Below are 26824 nucleotides of genomic sequence, written 5' to 3'. Positions count from 1 at the left end.
AATATATGAAGAGTCTAAGAAAACACAAAACACACAGATAGAAAATAAAGACAGAGAGGCTGAAGTCACTGGGCAGTGGTGTGGGGTGGGGGTGGGGGGGGCAAAGAAAGTACAGAGAAAACAAAGAGAAAGAACAGGAAGAGGGCAGGAGGGAGAAGCTATAAAAGTGAGGAGAAAAAAGCAGAGACTGGGTAGAGGAACACTCAAAAAGTGAGGCAAAAAGGAGGTGGGTAGGTTAAAGAGACAGAAACCGTCAGATACACGATATAGTTTGAGTCCTTGGATCCGGCAAGCCCTGATGTCAAATATATCTTGCCTTCATGTGGTTAGTAACTAACAAACTTTGTCAGTTAAATAATAGTAATTTGATTCATGAGTGTTTACAATGTGCTCTGTTATATTCCTTTTAACTTCCTCCCACTTCATCTTTAAAAAAACTATCAAATTCAAATCAATCTTCAGCAGCTGAAGCCTCCAACCCACTTTTTAAAAACACGGTCTTAGGTAGATTCCAAATAATTTAACACTGATATGATTTAATGCAAGTCTATGTGATTCATATTGTTTTTTAAAAAATGATGTCCACATTTATTTTTTTTATGTAATTGACAAGGCCCTTTAAAATACATTATGTAAGTACCTTGCTCAGAAATAATTTATGTATATATATTTTCCGCCGCCTGTGACCCAAGAACAAAGTTTTTCTGGCAAAAACATTTCTGTCTGAGATTTTTATAGTAAGTAATCTTTGATGTTAGATAAGATGGGTTAATAATGATTCTCTGCCAGGGCTGCATGTGCTCTCTGAGGACAAAAAAGACTGAACGGACTTATAATAATAAAAAGAGAAGCAAAAAAAACTCTAATTGGAATCAGGATTATATATTACTACTGTCTTTAATCTTTTTTCTTCCTCTAACTTTATGACTTTTGTTAAAAAGAGACAACAGGCCCAAAATGGAGTTTTCATATTATGTGATCTAATTGTCCTAAAATGTTTGCTAGGTCCCTAGAACATTTTAAGAATAGAAACCAATGTGCCACATTAATCAAATAGTGGGAAAATAGGGAGTTTTAAATAATTTCCAAGAAAAAGAGAAAGCTATTCAGAGAAAAGCAATTAGAAAAACTATGCAGATGAATTTTTCTTTCTCTATATCAAAAGAGAGAGAACCTTATTGAGACTGATAGAACCTTACAAGGAGTAAATCTCTTTTACCTCCTTAGAGAGAAAACCTCATTCAAAAAGAAAGATGTATGTAATAGTAGTAAGTTTCTATCATACAGACAGCTGATATTTCTTTTATTTTTTTAAACTTTATTTATTTTTTTAAGCGAGGCAACCCTTGGTTGACCTCACAGATTACAAGGACCCTGTCAGTTTACAATCCCTTATTTTTTTTTTACACCCATAGCAGCTGGTCTTCCTAGGTGGTCTCCCATCTAAGTACTAACCAGGCTCGACCCTGCTTTGCTTCTGAGATCAGATGGGATCGGGTAGCATGGCTGTAGACCTTGATGTTTCTTAATATCCTAGTTGGTGACTTACTGACTTGTAGCAGACTTGTAACTATATCCATGTGTCAATTATGATAAGCCATAATGAAAAATATAAATTTACTATATTTTATATATTTATTTTGTTAATTTTTAACTTTAGATTTACTTTAAATTATATATAGATTTTATAAATTGAAATGGATTTGGACATATTTTTATCTATCTACCATAGAAATGTACCAATCGTGTGATGCAGTAATTCTTATGAAACTTGACTGAAGGTTAACATGCACATAAGTAGTCGTCAGTATTTAAAAGCATGAGGTTTGAGATAAAGTAAAACTAAAATTAATCTAGGATTAACACTATGTTAAATATTGAGGAAGTGGAATTCAGTCCTACTGATAATGACTATTTCCAACAGGACATGGACAAGGCCACATAAAACAATGTTTCTTTATAAGGCAATACCAACAGCTATAAAAGTAACCCACATTTCTTTCTTCCAAGTTAACTGTTGCTTTCTTAATAATGACATCACCAGCCTGGCTTCAGGACTGGTTCTGCTTGTCTTTGATTACCCACATCTGTGTGTGTGTGTATGTGTGTGTTTGTGTGTGCATTTGTAAATGTAATTACCTCCAGTATACCATGTAGAGTAAATACTAAACAAAGCACAGAAATCTATGATTTGCACATTGGGAGATATTTATTCCCCTTTCCTTTCTTCTTTCTTCTTCATTAGTAACAAGATATTAATTAATACCTTAGGAAAACTAAAGAAAGGGTAATTTTGGAACTCAAGATAAATATGTTACTATTTGTTTTTTCAGGAAAGGTTCCATATTTTATATTTTATTCATTATTGTATCTCTATTTCATTAAAAAAAAAAAGAATACCTATTTCACTTTTCCATCCTGGAGTCATATGTCTTTAAAAGAATGTCAATCTACACGTAGCTCCATTACAATAGAGGCGTCTATTTCATCTAAGCTTAGAACTAAGAATGAAAGCCTCACATGTTACACAGGAAATTCCTAGAAAAATAAATAAATAAGAGGATAGGCCTAGGATACAGATTTAGAAAATTGCATTATAAGTAAATCAGGATAAATATAAAATGTGATGTGGCAACTCGAAATTGCTGAAAATGTCATGCTTTTAATTCAGTCAAAAATTAATATAATCATATGTAAATGTACTTTCCCGTACAAACTTGGTTTGCTATCTAACTTGTTAGCTTTTTAGAATTGAATTACTATGGGAAGAAAAAAGTTTTAATGGCAATCAATAAACTAATCAAATATACAGCCATTCATGTTATGCAAAGAAACCTCCATACTGTTTTCCATAGCAACCACATCACTTTACATTCCCACCAGTAGTGCACAAGGGTTGCAACTTCTCCACATCCTCACCAGTATCTGTTATTTTGTTTTTTGTTTTTAAAATACATTAATAACAGCCATCCTAATGGGTGTGATGTGGTATCATCCCAAATGTCTACTTCTTTTCAAGACTATGTCTTAATGAATAAATTTTTAATAAAAACTGACTTCCCATGATTCTATATATGACTTCAAAATATGAGTAAAATGCAAATCTATCTGGATAATTTCTCATATTAAATCATTTTAATAAAGCAAATTTTGGTTTTTACTCAATCTTTATTTTCCTTTCACTGACTTAAAATTTATATAAAAATAGATAAAATATTAACCTTTTGTTACTATTATGGGAGTATCTACTTTCAGTCAGGCTGCTATTGCGGTGAATCCTCCAAAGGTATGTAGATATATATACATTTATTTACAATTTATTTTGTAGAAATTGTATGCTAGAAAGAGTTATCAAATTTTAACTAAAGATAGTATTATTCATTTTAAGTAAAGAATTAAACTATCCCCAGAAAAGACTTGAGAAATTAAAGCTAAAAAAAAAAAAAAAAAAAAAAATGGCATTCAATATTTTAAACTAAATTAAACTGAGCTTACTTCAAGGATAACATCAAAGAACTTATTTTATATATACAAGAATAGTCTGACAAATTACACCTAGATAATTCATGGCCAGTCATGTTAATAAAGGATAACGTTATTCTGGCCCATCTACCATCACCTCAGATTATTTTTTCACAAGCCCAAATAGCATGGAGGCACAAACAAAATTTAAATTATGTGTGTGGAAATCCTACTATGACAAAAATAGGCAACTGTTTAAAATAAATTCACAATTTGAATTTGTGATCATGTAATAATCACCATATGTTTTAGAGAAAACTATATTTAAGGGTAGCTAGCATTGTTTAAATACTGAAAATGATTCTTCCTTTAACATAATCTCTCATTCTGTATCAGCAAAAATATATTATGCATTCATTTTGAGTAAATGTGGCTTAATTGATAGAACCCACCATTTTGTACAATGGCTTCTGCAAATAATTATCAAGGAATGGTGATAAAGACTACCTAAGAGTGAGTTACAATGAAATTTCAGCAAGCTATTTTCAGATTCTTGATAGCTTAATGTTTTCTCATCTTGATAACTTCAAAAGATTTAAGTCAAACACTTCTACCTCAAGCTTGTAAAGAATTATCTGTAGCTGTTGGAAGTGTAAAAAATTTAAATCCCAAGGGTCCAGTGATTTGCCTTGGAATATCAGAAGACTTGGCAAGGTTATTTGTTGAGGAGTGAAACTAAGAAACACTTTTTAAGATTCATTCTCTGTTTTGTGTAAGATGAAGATCTATCGTTTTCATGACATAGGCTGAATTGAGAAACTTTCACATCTTACAGAAAATGGCTTGTGGAGATAGATATATCCTGGGGCACATGTTGGAACCAACAGTAATTCCAGAAACTTTTTTAAGAAAGGCATGAAGCACATAATATATCATCATAGAATCGTAACTGATCACCAGGAGGTTCTGTGTAAATTATTATGACTGAGTTACAAAATAAATGTCTCCTTTCCTACTCTCTTTTTCTCTCACTCAGAAAGAGGCTTCTTTATAATGTTATGAATACTCTGTGGCACAAGAGTTTATGCGAATAAATTCTAAAAATTTAGCCCTTGTCAAGGTATTAGGTAAAAGGTAACCAGAATTCTGTACCCTATACAAAATTATCAAATTCTCAAGCATTTCTTTTGCCTTCAGTTTAAGTATGGTAAAAATGAGTACAATCTATAAAGGAAAAAGATTTATAAATAAATCAGACTCGCTGGTGTTATTATATGAAAAAATATCAATTGCTCAGTTTGAAATTTCCCAGAGAGTACAGTGCCACATTTATCCTCATATACTTATCAACTATCAAAATATCTGAAATGTAAGTACTAATGAACATCATCCTGACTTTAAAATATATATATACAAAAAGTTAACAAAGCTTTCAACTCCTAAATGTTGAGGGCATAATTTGTATCTTAAGAATTATCTTTAAGGAAAGTGTCAATGTCCTCCAGCCAAAAACTACCAGAAACACACCTACAGTTGAACAAGTTGAGTTTGTTACTTACTATGAGGGAGAACACATGCCATGGGGAGCAGTGGGGCAGCTCAGTAAGGGGGTGTTAGAAAGAATTTATTAAAGCATTTGACCTTTGTTGGGAGATTTTGGGGGAGCATCTAAGAAGGCAGAGGTTTGTTCCAGATTAGATGCTATTAGAAAATGGGCACAATTCGATGACTGAGTAAAAAAGGAGCTGTCACTCAGCCAGATGAAGAAGATGTCTGGTATTTTGTGGGTTTACAAAGACCTTGTTTTTGTCTGTAACCTAGCTGAGTCACAACAGTCCCTATATATAAGGTGCTACTTTCTCTCTCAAAAAGAACATTTAATTGAAAATGAAAAAAATATTCTTGACTATAAATATACAAATTAAAAAAAAAAAAAGATGAACCTGTCTTGGAACATTCTTTATATGCCAAGTTAATTCTAAATTATTGTCATTCAATGACCAAAGACAGATTCTTGAATATAAGGGATAAAGTCAGATAGTTATTTACTTTCCAATATTATATATGGTCTAACTAAAAATGCTCAGGGATAAACAATTCTCCAATAAATTATTCAAATAGTTTAGCCTTGCATTTAAAGATAAACCTAACCATGATGTAAGATCAAGATATAAAAATATCAAAATTACCAGAGATACCTTTTATATATAATAGTCCCTGTATAAGTGCTTTTCAGCTAAAGAGCTCAGATATAATGAGAAAGATATAGGGAGGTCCAAGATGCTTTCCTGTAATTATCCTTTGTTGAGTAAACAAAAGTTCAGCTCCCATTGCTCTTAAACTTTCCTGATTATGATGGGACATCAAGCTTTATACAATTTACTGGAAGACATGAAAAAAGTGTTGTAAAGGAAAATGAAGAAACATACTAAACATAGGGATTGCTAGTACTCAAAGAAGTCCTTTTGCTTCTGCACACTCTTCAACTCATCCCTCACTGTAATATACTCACAACTGAAACCAAATCTCTTAACTATGACACTAAGAACTCTCTGTAGTTCCCCAGGACTAGCCTCAGTGGTTAATCTAATCCATTTAATCAAATCAGAATAAATACAAAAGTTACTGAACTGCACTGAATACATAAAACATAGTAAATATGTTATATTCTCCTATATGATAAAAAGATACGAGGTATTTCATTGAAAAATATTTTGAAAACTCCAGAAAGCCAAAGAAACAAACAAACCAAAAAGACTAGATGAACAAGGTTATATAGTGGAAAAAAAAAATAAAACTATGTAATATTTATTTAAAGTTATCATACATACTTCATTATTTAAATTAAAAAATAAGTTTCATTTTTTTTTAACTCACAGAGAAATGACTGGTCAAAATTAAAAGAAAGTTGCTTTTATACCCTACCAATAAAAACTACTGATACGCTGTTTTCCTATGTATAAACAACTTACAGTTTGTGAATACAGGTTACTTGAAAGCTTAATTGGTTTTCAGACCAATTAAAGACAGGTCTACTTAAAAAATAAACTAGTGTTCCTGAATTTTAACCTTCAAGAATCTATAAGGTAGCATTCTGACTTGCTTTAAATAACAATACTGAGAACATTCAGACTTAATTATATCATATTACTGGACAATGGCAAACCTATTGGTACAGTGTGATGATAAAAGCCAAGCACTATTTGAAGTTTCATAAGAAGAAAGTTAATTTAGTAATAGAAGTGGGTAAGCCAATGATTTGTTTTGAGGGGAAGCTGTTGGAATGAAGCTGTTTTGTAAACTGAAGTATTTTGCCATCTATGTAGCTTTGGAAGGACTTCACTCATTTTGTGCTCTATGAGTAAAATTTTTAGGACATCCCCACCCCATTTTTATCTCTTTTTAATTAATTTTATAGAAAACTTTGCAAACCTTCATTCCTTTAAGTGTTCTTTAGCTCAGTGAACTGGGCACCAATTTTACAATGCACGCCCATTTCTTTTATGGGGCTTTCTCTGCATCATTTTTCCATTTTTTTCCAAATGATATACCAATAATATTCCAAATAATATACCATTCTCCTTTCTGTTCCTATAGCTTTTAGCACATTTAAAAAATTTTCTTTGTCACGTTTTCAAATGTTTCTTAGGAGACTATCTTTACTTTCATTCTTTGGTCAAATCATGTTTAAAAATATCATCTCAACTTTCGTCTAACACTTTTTCTCTGAAAAGTACCATGTAAGGACCTAGTGAAAAAAATACTTGGAATACTTTTTCAGTCTCTTTCAGAAACAAAATATATAAATTATTATCTGATAACATTCAGAATCATTCCTTTGCTCTTTAAAAAAAAAGGTAATCATGTAAAATGTATGTGTGTGTGCATAAATATAAATATAAATATATATACATGAACGTGGCTGTATGATCATGGCTCCTTTTTTCTCCAGGAGATTATAAAATCTTTAGGTCCAAAATTTGCCATAATTCAAAGTTATAATCCACAACATTTAAGCATGACTTTGAATAATGGGGAGAGTAAGTTAACATTCACATGAGAGCCATGATTAAGGTAGATATAGGGAAATAAAAAAGAATCCAAAGACTTTCTTTTTTTATTATCATTATTATTTATGCCTACAGCACCTGGTCTTCCTAGGTGGTCTCCCATCCAAGTACTAACCAGGCAACCCTGCTTAGCTTCCAAGATCAGACATTGGGCTTGTTCAGGATGGCATGGCCATAGCATGGACCATGGCTCCACTGGGGTGTGAACCCAGGACCTTCCGCGTGTAAAGCAGATGTGCTAACAGTTACACTATGGAACCATGTCCCAAGAACTTCCTATTAAGTACCAGTCCTTAAGCTGTTAAATGTCCCCTAATTAAGAAATAAAATATTGGGAAAATATGTATAAAAATAAATCCTTAAAAGAAAGGAGTGAATAAAATCATTAGTGGTACTAAACATAAGGCATTAAAAAAATGTTTCCATTCTTAATTGAACTTCATTCCTTTCTGTATTCTTAGTTAGCCTTTTCTTTTAAAAATCATCATTAATACCTCTACTTGGCATTTTTTTGATAGAGTATAGGCAAGTGGTTATTTTATTTTCCCTTATTAGGTTTTAAAAATGAAAGACTTATTTTGCAAACAAGTTCATTAAATTTCTTGCTCTTCTGGAGAAAAGGATATTCTTCCATCTCTGTCTGTTATTGCCACTGGCATTCTAATAACTTCTTAAAAACAAGAGTCATTTTTATGTCCTGTCATAAGCAATATATCATTCATTTTCAGTGCAATGGAGGGTAATAGAATAATAGAAAAAACAACATATAGAAAGCTTAGAACATCAATAGTGAAAAAAAGATTTTTTTTTACTCACCTGGGGCCCATTTCCAAACAGTGAAGCCAAATACATATAACCAGAATTATAAAGAGCAATGAATTTTTCCCCACAAAGAAAAAACAAGAGGGAAAGAACATAAATACGAACTGATACACAGAATGTTACTCCTCTTCAGAAATAAAAAAAAGTATGATACAAACTGGAGAAAATGAAGTTCAGATAATCTACAAATCAATGGATGGCCTATGTGTAAAGCAATCCTCATCTAACACTGAATCTCCTAAAAACTATTTCTTTAAAAGAAATTCCACATTTAAGAAAATATTCATAGCCATTTCAGATAATTTTATGTTTTCCACTTTCATTCAAAAATATTTGTACATATGGTTCACTGTATAACTCTCCATGCCCAATAAGGCTGTCATTCAGATGACTTCCAATGTCTAGAAATTCTAAAGCTATATGAAGATGATGATCAAATGTACAATTTTAAGATAATGTAAATTAACGACACTCTAAGTAAGCATAATCCTTTCCCTGAGAAAATACTGCTCACTTACCTATCACACAGATGCACAAAGCTATAAGAAGGCTAATTAAGTTAAAAAGCTTCCTGGAACTCGTCAGTACCCACCTAGTACCCACTAAGGTAATGTATCCTCAAAGAATGAAGTGAATATATGCTCGCCCAAATAAGAACACTAGTCTATTGTGTTCTTGAGGACAAAAATGGTACAGATTTCATTTGTTTCAAAATAACTTCAACTAATTTAATGTCCAAGAGTTTTCTTCAGAACAAGACAGAAAACAAGGAGAGTTAGCAATTATAGCAATGTCCATTAGATGGTGTTCCGATCTAAAAGAAGACACAGGAAACTTGACCTTTATTGATAGAAAAGAAACATGCGTTTAATTTGAGGCAATAATAAACAGAAAAGAACACCAATGCAGTCTGAAGTCAAATGTAAAGAAAAAGTAGAAAAATTGTAAAGAGTGACCATATAGTTTACTGACCAAACTCTGTCATCTTTTTTTTTTTGCTTAGAGTAATAACTAAAAACAATTTTTATTCTAAATAATTTCAAGCATAGAGAAAAACTGCAAAATCAGTACAGAAGACTGAATCCTGTATATTCTTTGCCCAGACTTGCCAATTTTTATTATTTCACCCATGTGCTTTATATCCTTTCTCTCTCCCTCTATATTTCTCTGCATGTATGCACATATATATATATATACATGTAACAAATTTTTATGAACCATTTCAGAAAGTTACAAGACACTGTTCCTCTTTTTAAAAATTACTTCAGTGTCTATTTCCTAAAATGAAGAATATTTTCTGGTATAAGCACTGCACAGTAATTAAATTCAGGAAATTTAACATTGGTACTTTAATATAAATATTCCAATTTTATTGTTGCTCCAATACTATCCCTTAGAGTATCCCCCTCCTGCAGTCTAGGATCATGTAATTTGCATTTAGTTGTCGTTTCTCTTCAACCTCCTTTAATTTGAAATAAGTCCTTGGGCTCTGTCTTTCAAGACATGGACATTTTTGAAAAACACTAGCCAATTATTTTGTTGACTGTGCCTAAATTTTTATTTGTCTAATGTTTCCTCATGAGATTCAGTTATGCATCTCTGGCTAGAATACAACTTAAGAGATGTTGTATCCTTCTCAGGTATATTAAATCAGTTGGCACACAAAGTTCATTTGACTGTCATTGGTGATGTTAATCTTGCCACCTCAGTAAAGGTATTATCAGATTTCTTCACTATATAGTTATTGTTTTTCCCAAGTAATAATCAATATATGGAGAGACATGCTGAATACCAAGCAAATATACTGCTCCTCATCAATGAGGTCCTTAAGGTTGAGCATCCGCTAATTTTTGTCTTAATCAGTCTTTAATATGATCATTGCAAATGGTGATTTTCCAACTCCACCAGTCCCTCCACAATTTTGTGGGCATTCTACAAAAGAACAAACTTTATCCATCCATCCATCCATCCATCCATCCATTCATTATCACTTTATGAACAAATCTATTCCTATTTTATCTAATAGGCTTGATCCACTACGATTATTTTTATTTTTATTTTTTTTGGTGGTGAAGTTGTCCCAGATTTGGGCAGTGGTATCCCCCTTCAAGCTGGCTCCTGTGTCCTTCTGAGATGCTTTCACTAATTTTTGGAGCTCTTCCTTACTTTCTAGCACAGTAACATATTCCAAGCTCATCTTATACTACCCTTGGCCTACTCTGAAATCAGTTATTTTTTTCAAAGATTTCTTTCAATAGCAGGTAGGGGAATACCATATAGAAACCAGGATCTGGAAAGCAGTTATGCTACATTGCTGCTGGGGGTGACACACTGCCGACAGCTTTTCTACAACAGACCTAGGAAATGTTCCCTGCCATGATTCTGATACCTACCACTTCAATCCAACTCCACAAAGTTTTCCTTTGCCTTTCCCCATTTTATATTTGTATGTTTCCTACTCCATAGTAAGAGCCTTGGCTCCCAACACATTTATTCAATCTTACTTATACATAAAATAGTTTCAGAATTATTATACCAGATCACTGCAAAAAAACCTGATAAAAAAAATTTTCAGGTTTGTTTGAAATTGCCCTTTTCCCCCTTCTAGATTGAAGGTATAAAGTACTTTGTTGAAAAGTTACTTGGATTAAATCTTATGTCCTTCAGTGTGGTTATTTATTTGAAATGCAAATGGTTCACTTGTCTGCACTCAAATTTTAGAATTTTTCCCCAACCTTGATTTAACTTTATTTTTTGAATACGTAAAACATTAACATGCTTCTAGAAATTAAAATTATACCAAAAAGGTATACTCTTACCTCTCCCTTTCCCATTGGGGTCCCCACAGCCTTATAGGTAACCAATTTCGAAGTTTTATAATGCATTTCTAAGTGCCCAAAGTAAATGGGCACCATGTTCCATAATTACTACTTGTAACCAAGTATCTCTGTAAAGAACAACACAGAAACAGTAGTAACACTATTAAAACAAAAGTAAAACATGTAAAGTAAAAAAGGCAAATGTTTCTTTCAGTGGATACTCATAGCATCTGAACAAAAGGGGTGACAATCAGGTAGAAGTAAAATGATACCCCAATCTCTACGTGTCCATGATAGAGTTCAAATGGCTCAAAAGCCATTTAAAGAAATGGAATTACCTGATATTGATGGAAAAAGGACATAGGCAAAGAAATATTTTGATAAAACAGTAGGAATATTAGAAAATAGTACTGTATTATGTATAATACTTAATTTCCCAAGTGTGATAAATATATTCTGGTTATTAGGAGATGCATGCTGAAGTATTTAGGTGTGAAGCACCACAAAGTCTGCAAGTAACTCTCAAATGGTTACGAGAAGAAAAAGAAAAATATATACATGTAGGGAAAAATATATAAAACGAATCTAGAAAATGTTAACAATTGGTGAACTATTGGAAGATTATGTAAGTACTTATTTTACCATTTTTTAACTTTTCTTAAGTTTGAAATATTTTTTAAAAATAATAAATATTGAGGAAATAGCAGTAGAAAAAGTTGACATTAGCAACAACATATGAATCATACAGTTCAGTAGCTCAATGCAGTACCAACAGTTGAGAATGTAATTTTGAGAAAAAATGACATCTGAATTCACATTAAACAGAATAATCTGTAAAAATTTCACTGTATTTTAATATATGCACTATGTCACCTTTCTACTTGTCAAAGGTCTAATTACAAGTTTCAGTTATTAATATCATTAAGTTCTCTGGATATATAAACTATAATAACAGTAAAATTGGCACTAATGATCTAACCAAAGCTATTTTTCAAAGATTTTCATATATAATTTGCTTACTTTTGAACATAAAAGCCAATGCTGATCTCTTTTCTTATGTTAAATTTATAAACGAGTCACCCATTGTAGCATGCATTATTGCCATTTCAGCTGCCATTTCATGGCAACTAAATTTACACTCCATAACTAGATTTATGTTGAAAATTCTTAAAAACTGGTCAACTTTTCCTTGGGAGAAAAAAAAAGTCAACCAATTATGTTAGATATTGTTTTAGCACTATTTTGAAAAAGTTCTTTATAACTGAAGGAGTAAGATGAAATACCAAAAAGAGAAAAAAAGGAAATATTAAACAAGAATAGGATTACAGATATAAAACTTAAAATTGTGTAGACTGGAATGAGAGATATTTCAAAGCAGAACATAGATCTATTTTTTGATTGTGATACCTAATTATGTCAACCAGAGAGAGTGAGAGAGAGAGAGAGAGAGAAAGGGAAGTAGAGACAAGGTTATTTATTCAAATGATAACTCCAAATTTAGTTTTTAGTAAATTTTCTTCCACTACACCATAAAACAATCTAGTAATCACAAAATAATTATCAATGGCTTCTTTCTCATTAGCACATTTTATGACCCCTAAGCAGATAAGTGAAAATATTCTTATAAAACTGATGTCACACTGGAGGATTGTTCTCAGTTTTGGATGGTTCCCAGTATTTTGTCTACCCTAAATACCTAAAATGGCTCTTGACTGTGACAATATCATAGCTGGGGTGGGGAAATTGGGTCATGGAACATTATGAGGATATACTGTTTCATCAAAGAGAAAAAAAATCCAGTAGAAGGAGGCTTTATAGTGAAAAATTTCTAGTTAAAATTATGAAATCTTTTTAAAATTCTGAGGGTTTATCTAGACTTTAGATTCCAGAGCATTCGGCAATCTATAAACATCAACTGAAAAGTTTTAGAATCTCCATCTTAATAGGTTATTTCATTCATATGGGATTTATGATTTTATGTTATACAACTGATTATATGTATATATTCTTCAATAAGAAAAACTATTATTGAGGTTTTAGTATGAGCCAGACAGTGCATTCTGATGGGAAATCTTACATAGTATGAATTTATAAACAAAAGGTGCTTTTCTTTTTTTTTTCATTAATGTGATGAGGATTCTTTTTGTTAAACTACCAATTAACTAAAAAGTAAGTTTGCTAAGTTTATTTTAGAGTGGCTGGAAGTGGCACTTGCAAATTCTGGGATCAACAAACCAACACAGATTTAACAAACGGACAAACAAACTATCAGATTGGATGGCTTCTCAAAGATCCCTTTCCAGATTTCTTCCTATTGTCAATTATAGCTCACCTGCCTGATGCATCATTTGTCTACCATTTTTTTAACCTCTGGAATGCTATTTTGATTTTATCATGTTATGCTATTATAATAAAATAGTTCTAGTTTATGAAGCACCCATCACTCATTTAACAAATATTTATAGAATGCTTAGACTATAAATATCAAATAAGAAAGGGAAAGTCCCATTTTTCAAGAAGCCAGTACAGGAATTCAGGAGTTGGGGGTTAGATAATAAATAAGCAAAAAAGTAAATGAATGAAATCATTTCAGTGATTGATGGGTGGTGTAAAGGGTGAGTGGCAACTGGACTGGACACTAGTTTATATGAGGGAGCTCAAAGGACAGGTCAGCACTAGAGCCATAAATCTGTGGTAGGGAGTTTGAGGGAGGAGTCTTGAGCATATAGATGCTATTTAAAGTCAATAGACTGGATGAGATCACCCAGAAAGTTAGACAGGGAGGAGGAAATATCCTGGGACTAAACCTGGGCCCTTCGTGGGGTATGAGAGAAAGAATTAGCAAGAGAAGGATCTGTCAGTGGAATGGGAAAAAAAAGGCAGTAGTGTATGGTCTCCTGGAAGCCATTAGAAGGCTATTTCAAAAAAGGAAGCTGTAATAAATTATGTTGAATGCTGCTGAGAGTCTGCACAAGGAAGTGACCAATGGATATACAAGATGGAATTTACTGATAAACTCAAGGAGAAAGAAGAAAACATGTCAGAACAGTGGTCAGGGACAAAAACAGAACCAGATGAATTTAGTTCAGAATAAGAAGTATGAAAGCAGGGGGCAACCATGAACAACTCCCTCTGTTCTGCAAGGAAACAGAAAAAACTACCTCAGCAGGGAATCATTGGAGGGCTTATGATAAAACACAGATTGCAGGGTCCCACCTCCCAGGATTTCCAATTCCGTATGTCTGTAATACAGCCTGAAAAACGGCATTTCTAGTAAGTTCCCAAGTGTTGTCAATGTTGATGATCTAGGGATAACATCTAGAGAACTGCCTAAAGATAAGGATAAGATAAGGAAAATTATAAACTGTTGAGAAGTCCCTGAAAACCTGGATAGATAATATTGAAAAGTCAAATGAAGCAAAAAAACAAGCTCACTATTAGTAACATTAGTAGCAATTTATCTAGTGTTTCCTATGTATCATCCACTAAATCCTTTCAAATTAATTTATTCTGTATACAACTCTAGAAGTGGCTATTATCACCTCCACTCTAAATGAGAAAATGTAGGAAACTAAGGCTTAGAAAGGCAGGTAACTTCCCCAAGCTTACACAACCAGTTAGCAGCAGAACTGGGGTATAAATGCAGATATGTTCTTGATTCCAAAATTCCTGTGACTGTGCTGTACAGCCTATGCTGCAGTCTTGCAGTAAAACCATGAACCTGCTGCTTGTGATGTTTTCACCTCTATACGGCATTAGAAAATTTGAGAAGAGAGGGTGGCTCCAGGGTGTAGTGGTTAGCACATCTGCTTTACCCGCAGAAGGTCCTGGGTTCGAGCCCTAGGTGGAGACATGGACCATGCCCTGGGTGCACCGGGCCCTGGGTGCACTCCATGAATGTGTGGGAGGAGATGCCCTGCCTTCAGAGATCCAGTTCTTAAGGAGAAACGGCAACATATAGGTCAAGGGTTGAAGTGGGAGAGGGATTAAAGAGGGGGAAAAAATTTGAGAAGGGCACTGTGATGCCTAGGGTTATCACTCTTATTCCAAAGCTTCACTAAATTGTTCCCTAAGTAAATGGGTATACACATCTACTTAGCCTCTTCCTACCAGCTAGTACATGTTCCTCATTAATAATCTGCTCAAACAGCATGTTGGAAGCGGTGAAATGTAGGTACAAGAACTGTTCTTAGAAAATACCAGGCATAAAGGTAGGTATCTGTTCAAAGAAGGTTTTTGTTTTAAGTCAACTTATATCTTTTGTATCATATTCTGCTCTGGTTTCCTCAGCCTTATGAATGAGTAATATAAACCAGGAACACTGGCAAAGCTGGGTACAGCACGAAAAGATGGTATTTTGTAAAAATTCCACAGTAAATTCTACAATACTAAGTTAGTTACTTTCATAATGGAGCCTCTTTGATGCTACATAATTTCCTATTATTCCAACACTCAACGATACCTCATTTTTAGAATAATTAAAGCCTCATGGCAAATGAGGCTTTAAAAGTCATTTAAAAATGACTTTGTAAATTTTCAGTAAAATAATTCTAAATTAGACAAACTAGAAAAACCCTGGCTGCTGGGCCACTCCAACCCTAGATCTGAGCCAAAGAGTAAATAAAAATAATGAACAGCATATAAAGATCATGAAAGAGGAGACTACTGGCTTCTCTACCAGTTACCTACTGACAAAGCAGTAGGCTGTGGATAACTTTCACATTTTATTCAGAATTAGTTCAACTATAAATACTAAGATCATCTTTACTTTTCAATCTGTTAAAAACACTACAGCATTGAACAACTGTGTTTTCTGCAGCAGAGTGTGAATACTACTAAGGGTCCAATACCCACAGTTGCTTAAATCGAGGTTTTTCATCAGCAGATAGATTTAGAAAAATAGCCAAAAAACATTCCTATTGTCCATGCAGTTTCACAGAATGCTTTCATCCTCAGAGTATCTATGTGAGTAATGGCTAATTCCATATATTAATGACTGATTAAAAATAATTTCAAGACTTCTGCTACTAGGAAAATAGAGTAGGTATATACTTTCTATATTCTTCCCATTATGTATACCTAAAACCCTGGACATTATTTGTAAAATAAACATACAAAGACACTAGCAAGTAGGCATAAGAAGAAAGACTGGTTAGGGATCAAATTCTTTTTGCCCTGTATATAAAATCTTAAGAGCTGAAGAAGTTGGCAATCCAGAAGTGTCAATAGGTGCAGACAAAAAAGGGGGGGAGAGGAAGCAGCCTAGCAAGACAGAAAACCTTTAGATAAGAGTTGGTCTATTCCAGTCAAATACTACCAAAACTCTCCCAAAAACAAAAGTAAAAATACTGTGGCCACACCCCTACCTATGAAACAAAGGCCTAGTGATGAGCCTAAATTTGCAAGCTCAATGGAAGCCAGAACTTTCATTTCTGCCAGATAATAATTAGCCCTTCCTCATCACAATGTCAGTAGAGACCACGGACTGCCAGACTTTCACCACAGCCCAGTAGTAAGGAGGCCAGCCCTCCTCTGAACCATGATATCAGTGCAGACCATGTAAGGAAAATAAGCAAAATACAGAGAATTCAACAACATTACCAACCAACAAGATTTAATAAACACTTACAGAACACTCCATCCAACAACAGCCAAAAACACATTTTTTTTTTCATGTGTCCATGGAACATGAAAAATAGACCACGTTCTGGGCCACAAAACAAACATTTTTAAATAAAAATAACTGAAAACATAAAGCATTGTCAAACCACAACAGAATCAAACTAGAAAGCAATATCAGAAAGTTAATGAAAAAATCTCCAAACAGAATTTAAACAATATACTTCTACTAAATAATCTATGGGTTAAAAAGGAAGTTTCAGAGAAAAGAAAAGAATATATTGAACTAAATGAAAATGAAAATAGAACATATCAAAATTTGGGAATACAGTTAAAGTAGTACTTAGAGGAAAATTTATAGCACTAAATGCGTAAGTTAGAAAAGGAAAAATCTCAAATCGATTTTCTAAGCTACCATCTCAAGAACCTAGAGACTAAAATAAGCCCAAAGCAAGCAGAAGGAAATAAAAAACATAAGAACAGAAATCAAGAAAACTAAAAACAGAAAAAAAAATTCAATGAAACAGAATTGGTTCTTTAAAAAAAAAATTATTAAAATCAACAAACTTCTAGGCAACACATTACACAGAAAACACAAATTATCAATTATTAGGAATGACATGGGATATCACTACGGATTCTGCAGACATCAAAAGCTGTCTAACAAAGGAAAACTACAAACAACTCTATACACTGAAATTTGAAAACTTAGATGAAATTCACCAATTCCTTTAAAGACATAAAACTACAAAACTTCAAGGAGAAATATATAACCTAAACTAATTAGCCCCACACTTATAAAGAAACTGAATCAATAAAAATTTTCCAAAAAAAGTGCCAGGCCCAGATGGTTTCACCAGTGAATTTGACAAAACATTCAAAGAAGAAATAATCTCTTCCAGAAAATAAAAGCAGATGGAACACTCCCTAACTCTTTTATGAAGCCAGCAGTACCCTAATACCAAAATTGATAAAGACCAGTAGGGAAAACTACAGAACAATATTTTTTTTGATGGAAATGTTTTCTAACTTGACTGTATCAATGTCAATATCCTGGTTGTGATACCATATTAGAGTTTTGCAAGATGTTATCACTAAGGAAAAATAATACAGAAGGTATAGGGGACCTCTCTATATCATTTCTTACAACTGCATGTGAACATATAATTATGGCAAAATAAAAGTTTATTACAAATTTCAAATACAGCTATTAACCCTTACAATACCAAAGAATTACTAAATTCTGATGTCATATGCTATTTTAAGAAAGCAAATGTTAACAATAATTACTTTATTATAAGAATTTAAAAGAACCACTTAAAATAACAATTCGGTTGTAGTTGAAGCTCTAATATAAATTGCAGTGAATATGCTATAAGGTTGCTTTAGTTTATTGGAGAAAATGACAGCTGCTCTCAGGGTATAAACTAACAAGTTATTATGCTTCACAAATATGTCATTTTTGATGAGCCGAAAGATCATGCTGGTTTTAACGATGTAAGCTTGCTGGCTTTAATTACACAAAAATGTTGATGGGAAGAGCTTGAAATATTAGAGTGCTGGGTTATCTAAACAGAAAGAGTTTCTATTCCCTATCCCTTTGTCTCTCTCTATATACACCTAACTGTAACTCATGTAAGGCTTACTTACATTATTTGAGCTTCCTCTTACCTATAAATAGTTCAAACATTCTGAATATTACATCTTTCCTTATAGGTTCTAAATACTGTTTTATTCATGTTTCAAATGAATGTTATTCGAGACTATTAACTAGAGAGCCAAGACAAGAATAGAGTTTATAGAGTTAGATAAATCCATTTATTACCCAATTAATTTTATTATAATAATAGGATACTAAATTTCGCAGGAAATAGTCATCAGGTAACTTTTTAAAATTATTTTTTAATTTTATTCTTAATTCCTCCCCCCCCCCCCCCACACACACACTTTCACCCGACCTGTGGATGTTGCCATTTCCCCTTAAGGGCTGGATCTCTGAAGGTTCTGCGTCTCCTCCCACATGCTCCCACACGCTCCACAGCTGCACTCAGGGCCTGGCGCACCCCAGGTATGGGCCATGGCTCTCCTGGGGCTCGAACCCAGAACCTTCTGCATGTAAAGCAGACGTGCTAACCACTACCCTAAGGAACCATCCCAGGTAATATTTTTTGAAAGGAACAAACTTTAAGCTAAGAAACTAGTAAAATATTATATTAACAGATTGAATTTAAGCACTGAGTTTATGGGTCAGTCCAACTTTTCAAACATGTTTTTTACTACATCCTTCTAAATGAATGAGTAGATAAAAAATCTGATTCTGCCTCTATAAGAACACTAATTCTGGAGCTAACTTGCTTGACTTTAAAACCCAATAATTCCCCTTAATGGCTATGTGAACTTCTAAAAGTAACAATCTCTGCGTCTGCAAAAAGGGGTACAATGATCATATCTGTCTCTTAGTGTTGTGAAGATTCAATGCTCCCATGACAATGTTTGGCTCACAGAAGAAATCAAGAGTTGTCAGCTACTGTTTATTATTATTACTGATTTTACATAAAGCTGACTTCTAAAAGAAAGTTTAGCTTGCTGTATTATCTAAAAACAATTCAATAAAAACCAGTAAACAAATTAAATGCTAAAAAGAAGAAATTTACTAGCTTCAGGTAAACCTTTGACCTGTTTATTCTAAGTATATAGCATTTTAAAATTTAAATCAGTGTGACCTATGCCCAATATGATCCTTTTAAAAAGAAAGGTATTAATTTTTTATTCCTCTCCTAAACTATTTCCATATTTTTAAGGTTTCAAAAAAATGTTTCAATCACTTTTAATAACAAAATCTTAAATTTCCTAGTTATGTCCAAAATTACAGATAGACCAAACCATTAATAAAATTTTCTTAACAATTAAAGAATTAACATTTACAACATGTCTTTAAAATAAGTACTCATACTGTTTTATTTCAATGATACATTTTAACTTTCATTTTAACTAAAGGAAATTTTCTAAAATCAGAAATTCATCTTAACATAAATTTTTCCTAATAAAACTGAGGTGAATAAACTTATACCTTTTCTTTAAAAATAAGGTATTTCCTCTTATGGTTTATTTTCTAGGAGGCATGCTAGACTTCTTCATAACTGATAGAAATAATTCCTAAAGTTCAAATTAAAGACATGAAAAATCTGTCTTCAATCATGTAGGTTGACACTAAAAATGTACTATTCATGATATGAAACATGTTACATTGCAGTACGCTAATATGTAAAACATCACATTAATAGAGCAATGACAAAAAGAGTAAAAAATTAGGCCCTGGTTTGACATCTGGAAGTCTGATGTGACAGCTGCAGAAAGTTTGATCTTTCCAGAATTAAAATGTTCTCAAAGGAGCTATCCAAGAAATCTGTTGATAAAAGGCTCTGTACATACCTCACCCAGCATACCAAATTAAAAAAATTTTACCACTGTTGTTCTAAGAAAGGTACTTGACTATAAGCAATTCCAAACAATTTTTAGGAATTAGAAAATTTAGTAAGACTATTACAATATGGCATGAGATGTCAAAACATTACTGGCTAATGAGTATTTGTAGGACCTAGAAAATATTCTGCCTTGTTACTAGTAATCAGACCCAAGATGTATTTTGTTTATTTAATCATGTTATATGCTTGTCTAAGTCATGAGTACAATGAAGTAATAAGCAAGGCGGACAAAAGTTCAAACAAATTCTGTGAATTTTTCATTTTACTGCGGCAAACAAATAACAATAAAAAAAAAACGCTATTTCAAATATCAATAAATCCATGAAGAAAATAAAGTAATCTAATGGAATTGAGGACAAGAAGACTTCTCTGAGGAGTAAATCTTTGAGTGAAGACTTGACCGATGAACCATGTGACGTTTTGGGGCAGTGTTCCAGTTTCAGTATATATAGCACGTTAGTCCAGACATAGAAAAGGCTTCATGTGTTTGAGGAACAACAAGCATCCAGCAATGGCTGAAGCAAAGAGATCAAGGACAAATACAGTAGAAGACAAGATCAGACATATGCAAGGTAGAGGCCAGATCATGGCAGGCTATGGTTAGAGTCTGGATTTTATTCAGGAGTCATGAGAATATATTAAAGAGTTTTCTAATCACGGGCTTATGCTTTAGAAAGACCACTTCAGTTACAGTGAGAACTGAGTCAAGTATACGTGGAGGCCCAGAGACCTTTTATGAAGCTACTGCTGTCATGAAAGAAAGATGATGAAGGAATGTACTAGGCCTGAAGTGGTGAAGCTGGTAAGAAATGGCTGGACTGGAGATCTGAAAGTATGGTAGACCAAAATTACTGAGAGGTTAGATGAAAAGTGCAAGAAAAAGAAAGGAACTCTATATTTTGGCTTGAACAAAACATAGTAACCAAACCTATACAGGCAGGGTCCAGATAATTTAAATATTCAGTGATCATGTTGAAGGCTTTGGTTTTATCTGAAAAAGCAGTAGGAAGCACTGGAGTAGAAAAAAAAAGCTGTAGGATTCCAGATATATTTTGTTGATTTAACACTCCAGGCTCAGCAAGAACATATCAGACCCCTCAACTCTGCCTCTAACTTGAGCCACAGGCTGATTCTTTCAGAAAAGACTAGGAACTATCAGGCACTGATTAGGATTTCTCAGAAGTGCAATGAGTCCAGATTAAAGTTTATCCCTGAGACACCTTGGTGCAAATATATCCTTCCTCCCTACTCCCCTCAGCCTACATCTACTAGGAAACTGCTGAGATCAATTATTTTGGCAATCTTGTGACCATCTAAACTCACTCACTTTACATCCCTGTCATCCTTGGTACTGCTTTGGTCACCTATCCTTTAACAAACTCTCAGACTCAATCTGTTATCATGTCTTCTCTTAACTCGACTTCCCATTGTACACCACAGAACCCCCTGTACGTGATTAACAAACACCCCTACACATCCTTACCCCTTCAGCAAGGACACCCTTTGTCAATGACCTTTAACTTCTTTGTGGCTCTCCCAAAACAATATCATAAGCATTTCAGCCCCTAAAAGAGAAGTTCCTCATTCTCCAAATTCTCACATACTTCAGTATGAAATGGAGAGATATTACATGTTTGTGGATGCTAAGACTGAATATAGTAAAGACAATGCCAGTGGAATTGATAAAATGACTCAAATTCACAAGGAAGAAAACCACCTACCTAAATGGTAAACACTAGAAGATTAGCTAAAAAACCAAAAAACAAAAAAACAAATTAACAACCTAAACTAAAATATATCCATAGAAGGATATTAAAAGTTATTATAAATTTATGTTGCAGAATACTTAATGTCTTCTGAGAATATTCACATAACTATTTTTTTAAAGATTATTAAGCAATATGTAACATATAAAGCTGATATGATTAAAGAGAAAGAAGAGTGTGGAATGTGTGTGCTCAGAAAATTATAAATAAACTCTAGCAAAATATTCTCTAGAATTCATAAGTCTAGAATTACGAATGATTTTTATCTTTTTGTTTACTTTTCCTGTTTTCCTTAATTGCCACAACAGAAGTATTTTTTTATAACTAGAGAGAAAAGGCCAAAATAAATAAAATTTTAAAATCCATAACTGTAACACACCAAAACTGCTCTTAAATAAAATTTACATAGACTTTTTGTTTTAGAAGTTTCATATCCTTGCTTCCTAAAACAAACAAACAAACAAACAAACAAACAAACCACCTCCAAGTCCGTCAGTTGAATGCCTAGAATTTCAGAGTTATTAACAAAAAACGAAAACAAAAAAACTCAAGATTTCTTTTAAGCATATAGCATTCACTTAACACTATTCAGTGATGAGTTTAATGAGTCTCTCCGATTAATTATTCTCTTCAAAATACCCAAGTGGACTATTCAAAGCAAATGGCTATATGCTGGGATCCCTTAACTGTAAAAGTAGGGGTATGTTGTTGTTTTATGTAGTTTTGTAATGCATTCTTTATGTAGAAGAGGATATTACTGTTTACATATTTTAAATATTCTGTAAAAAGATTTTCACCTTGCCAATCTTCTTTAAGAAATATACACATACACCTTTATAAATTTTTGGCTAATGCACAAAAGTAGCAACATAAAAGATACTATAAAGTCATCTTTAGCAACTGAATTCCCAAAAAGAAAAAAAATTATGAACAGAAATGTCACCCTCAAGGCATGTAATGGTACTACAATTGCATGTGCCACAAAAATAAAGAATGCCACATCATCCAAAATAATCTCTAATAAATCTAAACCAAAGCATTACTTTCAAAAAATTCCCTTTCTATCGATGCTTAATCTTTTAAATTTAGCTTTAGAAATAACATTTCCACTATAATTCCAAAGAACTGCTTAGAAGAGAACTTGCCTGGGCAGAAACTATGTTAGAATACATTTTACTTAAAGGTTGTCCACTCTATTATATAAAATGAATGTGTAAATATCACTAGCTTGTATTTTCTACAGACTTAACTACTATTATTAGAATGTTTTTCCTTTAAATCATAACAAAAAGTTATATGTCATGTCTAAAAAAGTAAATATTCTTGGAAAGAACAATCAATGAACAGTATTATGACCAAAAAGAAGAAATAGCTTCCTTATCTAAGCAAGGTACAGTGCTAGATGCTTTTCAAACTAAGTTTCATAGATATAGCATCTGTTTTTCAGGCATCTTCAGTTTCCATGAGTTATGCCACAGTTCTTATCCAAACTAGCAACAGCCAATAAAATCTCCCCTGAAATTCATTTCAAATTAGAAGATAGCTTCTTGTTATTAATTAACTACACTTAAACTTTGTCTTTTAGAAAAACTGTAAGTGAATCTAAAAAGCAGAATTGCATTAAATGAACCTAACAAATGGACAAGGCAAGCACTGAGGGACGAAGAAAAGGAAAGGTCAGAGGTAGGACACTTAACATATAGAGACAGTCTTGGACAGCATTTATAGTCTACTTCTATTACTATGAACCATATTTCTCCTTTGGTCAGAGACCACTCTAAGGCTGCTATTGTTGCCTAGGGCTTTGTTAAGAGAAGATAGTGAAAGGCTACAGAGTCCAAGCAGGCCTGAGGCTATATATTTTAATTTCATTATTTAAAATTTTATAATTACATTTAAATTTCCTCTTATCTACATTGGTTTAAAATAGTTTTATTTCTCTAGAATATGTTATCTTGATTCAGCAATTCAATCACCTAACCTTTTGAGAAAAATCGTATTACTCTAATTTAGCAGAGATTAATCTTAACATGGATGGAAGTTGTCTTTCTATGTAATTAAGCAGAATTCCACATATTTTCAAAGCTTTCTATATAAACATTATCCATTCACCTCAATCTTTGTTAAATGCACAGAATGGACACTAAAAAATGAACAAAAGATTTATTTTCTTCAAACACGGACAAATTTAAGGTAAGTTAAAAGTCATTTACTTTCACACAACTGTTTAAAACAATACTGTTAGCACTGCAGTGACAAAGAGGCTCCAAATTACAAAGGTCAGTTAAGTAAAAGGAGGCAAAAGCAGCAGAACTCAGATGCTAAGAATAAAAACAAAAATAGATCCAATGCAGCATTTTGAGAATAAAGATCAATGAAAACAGTTGCTCAATACCATATCACTTATAGCATTATTTTCTATACTGTTATGAGAGATCTTTTCTATTCTAGCATTTCCTCTTTGCTGGTTCTTGACATTTGTCTTAATAAAACTGACACTTAAGCCAAAATTTTTCATTATCTGAAGTAAAAATGTAATACATTGCCTCAGTTAAAAAGTACTTAGCTATCATGGTGAAGTGCAAAGATACAATAAAAATATAAACAGGGTGGTAAGGAAGGAACAGCATCATATTTTATTTAACTATTGATCTAAGTAATAAGGCAGCAGGTTGTCTTTCCAATCAAAAGTACTTTTATAAAGTAATACAAATGCCCTTGCTTGCCCCATAGTGAAGGTCTTCAAAAGAATCAACTGAGAGGATGAGGTACAAGAACATTATGATCTAAACCATAAAAAATGACTAAAACGTGAGAGAATAATATATGTTATCATTTAATGCTGTGATTCTCAGAAATTCTCAGTAGAATAAACAATCTTACTGCTTATGCTTATGAGAGCATAGAAATTAATGAGACAGTTAATGTATCAAATCAATAATGAAGTAAGATAATGGCATATATATTTGTTGAGCTTAATCAGTAGAAACAAATGAAATTCTGTGCATAAAGATTTTCTAAGATAAAGCCTGTAGTTTCTCAGATGAAATAATTTGGTAGCTCTGCTTTTCTTACCTGTAAGAACAGCTTTTGCTGAAGGATCTGCCAGGTCCAGGGCTGATTTCCCATCAGTGTTCCGAATGTTTGGATCGGCTCCGTGCTGCAGCAGCACTGTGCAAGGAAAGCAGAAACAGTATCTTACCTCTGGGATACAAAGATTATTTACTGGTAAGTGTCGTCTCGGCATGGTGTAGGCATAAACATACATTGCATAATTTTTTCTCTTTCAAGAAAAAAAAGAAGAGGAAAGAAAAAGAAAAAAGGGGGGGAAAGCACTGCAGCAAAGGATCCTCTCTAGAGTAAAGCAAAGTTGGCAACTTATGGTACAGTATTATCACATGACTTAACGACATAAACATGAAACCAGAAAAATCTTGCAATAGACAGTTTGGGTTTGCCTCCTTCAGGCAGCAGGATGGGAAGCTGTATGCTCACTGCCTCACAGTGTGCAATACGCTGTGAACCTGCCCTATCTTTACTACCACTGTGCCTGCTTGTTGCTGCTGCTGCTGCTTTACTGCTGAATTTCCTAAAGCTTTCTCTCCTCAGAAGAGTTGTAATACTGTGCAAACCTTTTAGTGGCTCACCGCTTACATATGAATCTCACCCTAACATACTGGCTTGTTTCCAAGAAGTTTCACAGACATAGTAATGCATGCAATTCTGGTCCCCTGCAGTGGAGCTGCAAAAAAGAACTGCCTTCTACAATAATTCTTTCCATCAAAAATGTTTAGAAACAGAAACTCCAACACAATAATATATGCTAAGGAACAATGTTGAACATGTTATATTGGGTAAAAAGTAGCTTATGGAGAATTCTTAGATATGGGGGCTCCAAAAAGACATAATTGCTATTTAAGCAAAATCCAGATATAATAATTTATTAATCCAAAACATTTCTCCACTACGTCTGATATGTGTGTGTTTGGGGAGAGGGGGGATGATGGATGTTGCTACACCACTACTCAATCAATGGTTAAACTAATAAATATACACTAAAAACTAGCCCAAATAAGCACAGTACGATTACAAGCTATTTTAACATTTCAGATAGTTAAGATTTTGTGTATTCCTGGAGAAAATAGGAGTTTTTACCACTTACCACTATACTACAGCATTAATTTAAAATGAAGCAAAAATATTAAATTCAAGTGTTTAAAGATGTTATGTAATATCTAAAAACACCTGAGCTGCTACTGCTAACGAATCCCAAATTTTCATTCATTTTCATTTCAGTTCCATGACAAAGTATATACATTCTCTGGTATACTTGGAAGGCAATCCTCATATATATTATTAAGTAATAAGTTATGCTATTTATACAGCACTTTCTTTAATGCATGAGCTATCTAGTCAATGGCTTTGTTACAACATACAAAGGAAGAACCTTATCCGGAATTAGGACATAGCTGCTGGGACAGTGTTGATCAACATCCCTTGCATTAAATCTTAGGTAGTTTCAGATTTGGGATAATAAAGACTAGCCATGTCTTGAAAATATACAGTGAGATTTTGTCAAAGCTTTCTATATCATTCTATTATTGAATGTAAGCAATGAACATAATTATTTACCAGACATAAACTGAATCAAGAGTTAGGTAGAATAAAATAGGAAGTACCACGACATCAAACAGTAGTTAACTCTTTCATCGTAATGAATAAGCTTTCACAGCAACATATTTTTTTATTCCAGGAAGAAATCCCAGTGTGGAGATCTGGCT

General features: G+C 33.1%; 1 protein-coding gene across 1 annotated transcript in view; it reads right to left on the bottom strand.

Annotated features, from left to right (window-relative positions):
• Positions 1-26824, bottom strand: part of TNKS (tankyrase) — a 179506-nt gene that overhangs the window by 98309 nt on the left and 54373 nt on the right. Inside the window, exon 3 of the mRNA XM_016136124.2 lies at positions 25119-25214. Within this exon, the coding sequence (XP_015991610.2) occupies positions 25119-25214 (96 nt within the window). The remainder of the gene's footprint in view (positions 1-25118; positions 25215-26824) is intronic.

Source organism: Rousettus aegyptiacus, unplaced genomic scaffold (genome assembly GCF_014176215.1).
Source record: "Rousettus aegyptiacus isolate mRouAeg1 unplaced genomic scaffold, mRouAeg1.p scaffold_m13_p_11, whole genome shotgun sequence".
NCBI lineage: Eukaryota > Metazoa > Chordata > Mammalia > Chiroptera > Pteropodidae > Rousettus > Rousettus aegyptiacus.
The sequence above is the reverse complement of the archived record's forward strand: the minus strand, read 5'-3'. Positions and strand labels throughout refer to the sequence as shown.